Source organism: Acomys russatus, chromosome 27 (assembly GCF_903995435.1).
Source record: "Acomys russatus chromosome 27, mAcoRus1.1, whole genome shotgun sequence".
NCBI lineage: Eukaryota > Metazoa > Chordata > Mammalia > Rodentia > Muridae > Acomys > Acomys russatus.
Genome location: NC_067163.1, coordinates 6,582,128 through 6,590,254, shown reverse-complemented (window position 1 = coordinate 6,590,254; position 8,127 = coordinate 6,582,128). Strand labels below are relative to the sequence as shown.

General features: G+C 52.5%; 1 protein-coding gene across 1 annotated transcript; it reads right to left on the bottom strand.

The window, feature by feature from the left end:
* Positions 1-1,515: 1,515 nt before the first annotated feature.
* On the bottom strand, positions 1,516-4,163 carry Sox1 (SRY-box transcription factor 1). Its single transcript, XM_051169510.1, has one exon. The coding sequence runs from the start codon at positions 3,433-3,435 to the stop codon at positions 2,257-2,259; it is 1,179 nt and encodes a 392-aa protein (XP_051025467.1). The 5' UTR covers positions 3,436-4,163; the 3' UTR covers positions 1,516-2,256.
* Between the last annotated feature and the right edge of the window lie 3,964 nt (positions 4,164-8,127).

Below are 8,127 nucleotides of genomic sequence, written 5' to 3'. Positions count from 1 at the left end.
TTGGCAAAGGCCCATGTGCATTTAAGGGGAGGTGGTTGGACCCTGAAAGCACCCTAGAAGTTCCCTGAGGAGGCTCCTGGGGGCACTTCCTCCCAGATTGCCTCAGTGTCTTAGACTCCTTAAGCAAAGCAGTTCTAAGAAAGAATAGAGCAAACTCCTAAAAGAAAAATAAATGGGAAATGTGTGTGTGTGTGTGTGTGTGTGTGTGTGTGTGTGTGTGTGCCCTTTTATTACCTTATCAGAAAGGAGTGGGTGTCATTCTTGAATCTCTTGCAATAACTTTAAGGAATGAGGGGTTTGAGTAAAATCATCAAAATATCTTTTTTTTTTTTTAAATCACACATGTCACTTGTAAGATTAGCATTTATACTGAAAGATATTCTCCGATGTAGGCCGAGCTCAAGTCTTACTGCGCTGTTAGAGTGAGCTCACTTTTGAATGGCTAGTCCATACTCATTCCAAGAAAAGAAATTGAGAAGAGAAAAAAAAAACGAGGGGGAAGGATGCTGAAATTAGTATTATTTCCCATCTGGATTTAAAGAAAATTTCCTTCAAAAATAAATTTTCATTCTAATGTCATGATTAATTTTAAAACATATTTGCTACAGTATAACTTTTAAATGCAATATTTAATGCTGTCAGGTTACTTGAAGACAAAGTTTTACAGAAAACTTTAAATTCCAGGAAAAAAAAAACCCTGCAATGTACCAATAAACACCTAGAAAAAATATAATTAAAAATATTTAAAGCATCAAACAACCTTAAGATCTGGTCAGGAATTATAAACACAGCTATTTTGTGTTTACAGTTCCCTGCAACCTGCATCCCCGGTTCACACAGGAGAGAGGGTGGTCGGTTCTGGGTATGTGTGTGTGTAAGAAAATCAGCAAAACTGTGTTGGATTTTCCCAGAGAGGAAGGGGGAGGGGCTGGAATTGGACCTGGGTGAGAGACTCTGGGTCAGGACTACTTCCTTGAACCACAGGAAGATAATTTCACTCACAATTCCAATTACAGAGCAATCAAAGGCACGCTCTCAAGGCGGTGGTCATTGTCCCCCACCCTTGGCCTTGTCCCACCATTGAGCACTGTCCTTTCTCCTTCCGACCAAGTACCTAGCTGCCTCAAAACTGCTACAGTAGGTGAAGGGCAGAGCCACAGCAAAGAAATGCAAAAATATGCCAGGGCCGCTGCAGTTAAAATGCTAACCCTTTCGGACATGTTTTGTAATAACTTCCCTTCTGTGCTAACTTTAACTCTACAAAATAATCTATGGAGTTTAGCTTTCTTTTTTTCCCCACTGAATAAAGCCACCGAAAGGCTGTCCTCCGCTTGGTGGGGCTCCCTTACTCTTGGGCCCGGCTGATAATTTCTCCTCCAACAGATTGCTAATTGTATTTTGAACTCATAAAACATGCATATAAAATTAGCACGTTTCAATTTCATAGGGAAACGGGCTTTTCTCTCTTAAATGTATTGATTCAACTTTTGATGCAGTTGGGGGAGGGAATCTCTCTTTGTTTTTCGTTTTTCGATGAAAGACTTGCAGGCTATGTACACAATCTGACCCCTCTTCCCCCGTACGGCAACACCTTAAAAAATGCCACAACGCGTTTACAAGAAATAATACAAAACAAAACAAAAAATGGAAATGCTCAGATACAGAGTTTTACAAAACCCAGAATATAACTCCACCGTCTGAGAGGGGACTGCGGTATAAATTAAGCAACCAACCCAAAAGAGCGGTAACAACTACAAAAAGAAAAAAGAAAAGACCCAAAAAACTTGTAAATGTTTGGATCTGCCTTACTACATTTATAACAAGTGAGAAGAGCTCGAGGACCTTCACTCGGCCTCAGGCAGAAGAGCCGGCGGGAAGTAAAGCCCGGAGAAAGTTACAGTGCTTGCCGGCAGTCATACAAAAGTTGGCATCGCCTCGCTGGGTTTTGTCTTTTGTCCTCCCGAGCCGAGAAAACACTGTGTGCCTCCTCTGCGGACGATAAATACTGTACAAAAGGTCTCGTGAAAACACCGAAGTTCAGTCTAAGACGCTAGTCTGGTGTCAGCGCCTAGGAGTCCCGGTAAAGGTGAGAGAGGGCAGATGTCACCTGGTGCTTCGCTCTCCAGAGCGGCCTTTTTACAAGAACGCGGAGACGTCTGTACAAAGTCGGGCTCTGGAAGTTCGGGCGCAGGCCTCAAGCTCTTTGTCGCCGGGGCGCCGGCCACAAGCCGCAGTGTCCCCGGCGTCCCCGCGGCGCTAGATGTGCGTCAGGGGCACCGTGCCGTTGACGCCCGCGCCCGCGCCCTGATAATGCTGTGGCAGCGAGTGCAGCCGGCTTTGGGCCGCTGCAGCTGCTGCAGCCGCCGGGTCGCCACCCTCGCCGGCGGGCAGGTACATGCTGATCATCTCGCGCAGGTCCCCGGGGCACGGTGCCCGTGAGTGCGCGGGGGCCGGCGGACTGCCGCTCGGCTCTGACTTGACCAGAGAACCGAGGGCGCCCAGGGCACCGGACGATGCGGCTGCTGCAGCTGCCGCGGCCGCTACAGCGGAGTTCTGGTGCGCGCCGCCTGCAGCGGCGGCAGCGGCTGCCGCGGCGCCGTAGGGGATGCCGCCGTAGCCCGAAGGCGACGCGCTCATGTAGCCCTGAGAGTTGGAGATGGGGCTGTACTGCAGGGCGCCCATGTCATAGCGGTGCATGGGTTGCGGATTGTGAGGATGCGCGTGCGGATGGTGCGGGTGAGGGTGAGCCGGGTGCGCGTGCGGGTGCGCGCCGCCCGCGCCTGGGTGCTGCCCGTAAGCCAGCTGTGCCTCCTGCATCATGGCCGCAGCCGCAGCCGCCGCGGCTACCGAGCCGGGGTAGGCGCCGTTTGCCCAGCCGTTGACATGCGCGTAGCCGCCTCCCGCCGCGCCGCCTGGGCTCTCCAGGCGCTGGCCCACGGCCGCCGCCCCGACGCCCACGCCCACGCCCATGGCCACGGCCGCGCCGCCGCCACCTGCGCCGGCCGCCAGCAGCCCGCCGGCCAGCGAGTACTTGTCCTTCTTCAGCAGCGTCTTGGTCTTGCGGCGCGGCCGGTACTTGTAATCCGGGTGCTCCTTCATGTGCAGCGCGCGCAGTCTCTTGGCCTCGTCGATGAACGGCCGCTTCTCCGCCTCGGACATGACCTTCCACTCGGCCCCCAGGCGCTTGCTTATCTCCGAGTTGTGCATCTTGGGGTTTTCCTGGGCCATCTTGCGCCGCTGTCCGCGGGACCACACCATGAAGGCGTTCATGGGCCGCTTGACCCGATCCTGGTTGGCCTTGGTGCCCCCGCCGCCGCCGCCGCCGCCCCCGCCCCCACCACCACCCCCGCCCGCCCCGGCCGGGCCCGAGAGGTTCGTGGGCGCCTGGGCACCGCCGGGCGAGTGCAGGTCGGTTTCCATCATCATGCTGTACATCTGGGCGGCTCGCGGGTTCACCGGTACCGCAAAGAGAGGGCCTGGAGCATAGACGGCCGGGTGGGGGTGGGTGGGTGGAGAGAGGATCAGCCCAAAGAGACTGGGGGGTGGGGTGCCTAGCAGAGAGAAGGGGGTTGGGTGAAGGCAACAACAAAAAAGAGGCAAAAACACACGCACTTAGCGCGGGTCCAGCTCTCAGGTGGAAAGTTTCTCCGCGTGCACAAACCACTTGCCAAAGAGGCCGCGGGCCAAGATGATCGCCGCCGCCGCCGCTACTGCAGTCCGGTCGCTTTCGGCTGAGCCGTGCAAACAGGTGCAGTCGTGGCCAAGTTGAGGCTCCACTTTCTGGGTCTGAAGCGGGGCCACTGGGCCCAACACGGGGTTCGCTGCCTCCTCTTGATGGCTCGAAGTCTCCTTCCTGTGCTGGCTTCCTTGCTAGCTTCCAACTCCCGGGCCGCAACTTCTAGCAGGGCGGCGCGCCGCGTGCGCTGGGCATGTGCTGGTCCCAGGTGCCTGGGGGGGAGCCAGGCGCTGAGGGGGACTCGGAGGGGGGTTCAGAGGGGGCGATCGCGGTGCAGCCAGGGAGGGGGTTAAGGACAGCGGTGGGAGTGCCAACGCGTGCAGAGAGCCAGAGAGCCAGAGAGCCCGGCCGCTGTGTCCAGGACAAGCTGTCCGCTGCCTGCCCGGGGCCGTGCGCTCGGAGCGGAGGCGCACGCGGGGCCGGTGGCGCGGGGGGCCCAGCAGCCATACGCCGGGCCCGGGCTGCCATTAAATGAGAGCGCCGCGGCCAATGGGAGCTGGCGGCGGCGGTGATTTGCATGGCGCGCTGGCGAGTGACGTTGGGAGGGAGTAGATACACTGGGCGCGGGCGGCGGAGCAAGGAGGTGGAGGAGGAGGGGGGGGGAAGCAAGGGCAGGAAGGAGGGGGAAAAGGGGGCGCGGGGGGGGGGCGGGGTCACAGCCACACTGCTTCCTGAGCGCGCGCGCTCCGGCGGCGACGGTGGCGAACCCTGAGCTCACCCCCTTCGCCTCTCCCCGCCCGCGCGCTCCGAATGATTAACGATTGGGTTGAAAACCAGGAGGAAGAAAGACTCGCTGTCGGGGGAGGCGGGGGGAATACAGCCCTAGGTCGTGTTTAACTGCGCTCATTGGAGACCCGGCTCCTCCCCTGTCCCCAGCCAGCCAACTCTGCGCCCGCGGGGAAGGGGAAAGTTGGAGATGGAGGCCTCACTTTGCACTCAGCTCAGCCGGAATGCAGAATAACAGTGGTGCGGGGAGATCTTCCCAGGGGGAGCTTAAGCCGAAAGAAAGTATCACTGCTGGTCTTCTGGCCAAGCGGGGCCACTTAGTCTGCCCCACCTCAGGCACTCAGTGCGTTCTTCAGAGGTTTTACTGATTCGGGATCCATAATTCGGGTCATCACGGATGAAGGTGCGGCCGCTTTTGTGTGGTGCAGGGCTCGTAGCTCCCTTATCTACCCCGAACTTTCTTAGGGGTGGGGGGTCTTTTAATGGATCGGGGTATTATAGTCAGATACTCTTCCCAATTTACTCTTTCTCCTCTTGCATTTCTGCGAAGGTTAAAAGACAAGATCTATCTGGAATGTGGTTACTCCAACAGCCAAAAAAGTTTGTTGAAACAGCAAAAGAATACCTACCTACCTACCTACCCCGTGCTTCTCTGGAGCGAATTCTCCCTGAAGCTGTTTGCCAAAGGAATTCGAAAACCGTGTGAACTCTGAGTTTGGGGGCAGGGGTGGGGGTGGGTGCGGGTGCTGAAACTGAATTGAAAGGCGGTGCCCTCTGACCGGGTGACAGTGCCACCGTTATGTTTTGTTTTTGTTTCTTCCTACGTTGTGAAAAAGAAAAGCCAGTTCTGGGGATGATGAAGGAAGGCATACACAAACGGCTGTAATTCTTGACTCTCATAACAAGTATGCTTCCGGCGTGTACAAGAGATTTCCAACCCAACCCCAGACTCGGGTTCAGAAAGCCATTTCCGAGAGAAAGATGGAGGCTTGATCTAAAGGCTTCTTCTAGAAAGACCCTTAGCGCTCACAAGGTCTTTCGATGTCCTGGGGCGTAGTGGGGGAAGGGAAAGATGGCGCGTTTCTGCTTCTAAGATGAAGGTGCCTCAGGAGGTTGCTGGTGGGTAAATCAGGCCTAGACGGATGCCTGCAGATCGCCCCGCGTGTAATGCAGAGCCTCCTCTGATGACGGAGATAACTAGGATAATAGCAAGAATAAGGGTGTCCCAATGTGTTGGACGCTGAACACGTGACAGGTCTTTTTCTGTTAACAAAAAAATCTGAGGCTATAAATTTCCTGACCCCGTTGCTCCTTGCTAAGATTATTACATAGGTTTATTTCATTTCATTTTATTTTTTTAATCCCAGGTTGCTACAGCACAGTGCAGCAGCAAATCCATCTCTCTGCTGATTGAGCTTTCATTTCAGGCCATTCAGTATTTACTAGTAAACTCATCAAATAATATAGACTCTTATGCTAGAAAGGCAACATCGTTTTATACTTTCTTTGATAAACATCTAGGCTATAAACTTAGTTTTCAGCTACCTTCTTATTTCAGCAATCAAGTTTATTAAATCTTTTGATTTGTTTCATGAACTACCTACAAATATCAGTTACATTGTAAATGAACAAAACAAACAGGAATATTATTCGAGAATGCCATAGAACCATTTTTTTTTCCTTTGAAATTTAGGAGTCATTGAGTGTGTGGAGACATCCACGGTGTTAGGGGAAGTCAGCAAGACTGAAATAAAGGAAACAGTTTACAAATTATAAACCATATTATCCACTTAGCAGTTGAAAGATTTCTTTCCTGTGCTTTTTAATTTGGATTTTAAACTAAGTAGCCAAAGACCCCCTGAAAATGCTTTGTATGAATCAAGCGTGGCACATTATTTTCCATATCAATGGGGCAATTTATTTTATAAACACCGTGCACTCCAGTGAGCTTTGCAGGAATGCTTTATGCTTTAGGGAACTTGGATAGATGACTTTGAAATGGTCTCATTTCTTCCAACCATAGCCCTGAACATTGTTTCCAAATAGGATGTTACCCATGTTTTCCAGAACATCTAAATAGGAGGTAAATGGCGCCACATACAGAAGCTGCTGTGGGTGATGGGAAAAGACAAGCCCCAGCTAGTGCAAGCCCTGTGGGTGCCCACCTGCAGAAGCATGAAAGCAGAGACGCAGGTGTCACTTGTTGCCAAGTGACCGAAGATTGGCGGTGGCAGCCAGTGCCAACTAAGCAGTGGTCGCCATAGTGTGCCAGACCTCCTTGTGCCTTCCATCCTGGCATGAGCAGTGAGGGGCATTACGTCTTCTGCCAGTGACGACTTCCAGAACCCTCCATTTCTCAGGTCCTTCCATGCTCACTTCCCCAGTGGCTCTTCACACACTAAAAGAACAATCTAAACCAGTTTGACAAATACTTCTGTTTGCTTCTTGTCCTCTCCCCATCAGCTTGGTGGGGCTGTCTTCCAGCCAAATGCTTCCTAAAAACTATATTCTTGAGAACTTGAAAACCAATTTACTTAATAAAACTAGAAAAATCTCAGAATCCAAGGCCAGAGATTAATTTCACTGCTGACTGACCAACTTTGTTCTTTCAGCAACTCAGAAATTTTGCTGTGCTGTTGCTCAAAATGCCAAAGACAGACTTTAAAATATGGCTGAGTTTGTATTGAACCCGTGGTTACAACCCTCAAATACTCAGGTTGACCCATTGCTAAAGGAAATTTTTTGTGCGCATGTATATGTGCTTGTATATGCAAATGCCCATGGGTAAAATATGAAGGTGTGTGCATATATGGAAATGATGTGTTTAAGCTCTTGCAAAAAAGCCTTTACTAGGTTTTCAACACCCTAAACTAGAACCTCTGACATAAATAACCAAATTACTCCTTTACACACTCCTTTGTGCTCATGAGAAATCCTTGAGGCAGAGAGGGCCCCTATGGGCAGAATCCCTTGTCCTCCCCCACCTCATTATTTTATTTATTTATTTATTTATTTATTTATTTATTTATGCTTGGCTCTGGGACATCCATACGTGGATGTGGGTTTCTAATCTCAGCATTTGCCTCGCGCTCCAAACAAGTTGGGTATGTTGAGGTTTTTCCCTGTGGGCTTCAGACTGTCTGCCCTGGTGACAATCTCCTGCCCACGCTCAGAACAAGACCCTATAAAGCCTGGTGGGGCACGTGGAGGACAGAGTGGAGGTCCTGGGAGCTCCCAGGGGCAGAGCTCTCAGTACAGTCAAAGGGCTGAGAGAAGAGTTGGAGATCTCTAACGAGCCGGCAGTTTCTAAGGGGGACTGTGGAGGGAGAAAGAGTAATGTTTAGTAGGAGGGGGGGAGGCAAAGAAAACCCGGGAGAGGGAAAGAATTTTGGAAGAGGTCTCTGAGGTCACCTCGGCCAACAGGAGGCGCAGGTTCTGGGCGAAGTGGGAGGAGAGCGCTTCTGAGGGGGGCGGGCCCGGAGGCTGAGATTCTCTGTCGGGGGACCTGCCGCAGGAGGCGGTGGTGGAGAGCAGCCTGCTGGGCCCGAAGCCCCTAGGCGTTGTCTGTGCGGACCCTGCCGCGGCGCGGGCCGCGATCGCCGTCTGCTGGCCGCCACTACCCTCTGTGTCCTCGCGAAGCCACCTCGGGCTGTCACTGGTTTGGC